Consider the following 1457-nt stretch of genomic DNA (forward strand, 5'->3'; position numbering starts at 1 on the left):
CCGGCGTCCCTTAGACTCCTTCCCCGCGTCCCCGTATCCTCCCACCCCCAGCTTCGCGCACCTGACATCTCTTGTCCGGTGTCTGACCAGGCTCCACTCGGAAGCTCTACGAAAAGAAGATCTTCGAGTACGAGACCCAGAGGCGGAGGCTGTCGCCCCCCAACTCGTCAGCCTCATTCTCCTATAGGTTCTCGGGTGAGACCACTGATCAACTGGCACGACTGGGAGAATGGGGTCCCCAGGGTGTGGCTGGGGCGCTGGTGGAGAGGGCTGCGAGGAGGAGGGAGGGAAGTCTGGGGGCAAATGGTCCTGTCCCCCTCCATTCAGACTTGGATTCAGGATCTGTGGACTCGGATATGTACGATCTGCCTAAGAAAGAGGACGCCTTACTTTACCAGAGCAAGGGTAAGGTGGAGTGGGCCACCCTGACACCTTTACCCACTCTTCGGGGACCCCATCTCCGGGAGATTGAGATTGGAGGCCTCAACCCCCACTGCTTCCCAACTACCCTAGAGGGGAGACACTGGCCCGGGCCCTGAAATGGGATTTCCACTAGGGCCTTCCGGCCAGGTGGAGAACACCTACACCCCTCTGCTCCCACTGCTCTCTTCCCAAGGCTATAACGACGACTACTATGAGGAGAGTTACTTAAGCACCAGGACTTACGGGGAACCTGAGTCTGTGGGCACAGCCAAAGGCTTCCGCCAGCCTGGGACTTCACTCTCGGATGCCGACACCTTTCACCACCAGGTGAGCTGGCCATCCGAGGGCCCCACCTGAGATGGTAGCTGGTTTGGAGAAATCCAGGGCAGCACTGGTTGCACATGGGTCCTCCTTGGCTTCTTGGCAGTCAGTATTAGCAGACGCTTGTTTGGTCAGGACCCTGCTTTGGGAGCCATTAGTACTTCATGACTAGAGCAGGGACTTGCCTTGCACCCTGGTCTAAGGCCAATATTCAGGCTCTTGTTCAGATCCCAGGAGCGAAAAGAGGGTGCTACACAGGCAGCCAGGTCACCAAGCAAGTGATAAAGCCTCACAGACAAAAGCCAGGAAGTCAGCACGTGACACAGGGCACTGGCCTTTAAGCCATGGTCACAGAAGGCTAGCCAAAATCTGGGCTAAGGGATATGACAGGGCCACGTCCCCTCTGACTCTTCCGCAGGTACGCGATGACAATCTTTTCTCTTCTTCTGAAGAGGAGAGCAAAGATAGGTGAGCAATGTGGAGGGATGGGGGCTGGGGCTGGGCCCAAGTCCAGGTCCTCTGGGCCCACCTGCTGCCTTCTCTCACCTCAGGGAGCGCCCCACGTATGGCCGGGACAGTGCCTACCAGAACATCGCGCACTACCGCCCCATTTCCAGTGTGTCCAGGGGCTCCTTGGGCATGCCCTACTACCCTTCATCCTCCTCCAGTTCTTCTGTGTCCTACTCCTCCTCTCCCCCATCATGGCTCACCCG

General features: G+C 57.9%; 1 protein-coding gene across 1 annotated transcript; it reads left to right on the forward strand.

Annotated features, from left to right (window-relative positions):
* Positions 1 to 90: 90 nt before the first annotated feature.
* On the forward strand, positions 91 to 1457 carry EMD (emerin; the record flags this gene model as incomplete). Its single annotated transcript, XM_014583626.1, is given in 5 exon segments — positions 91 to 195; positions 328 to 405; positions 617 to 750; positions 1163 to 1212; positions 1296 to 1457. Coding segments are annotated over 5 exon segments (529 nt in total), but the record flags the coding sequence as incomplete, so codon positions are not given.

The sequence above is a fragment of the Tupaia chinensis genome, unplaced genomic scaffold (genome assembly GCF_000334495.1).
Source record: "Tupaia chinensis unplaced genomic scaffold, TupChi_1.0 Scaffold144382_1, whole genome shotgun sequence".
NCBI classification, from domain to species: Eukaryota; Metazoa; Chordata; class Mammalia; order Scandentia; family Tupaiidae; genus Tupaia; species Tupaia belangeri.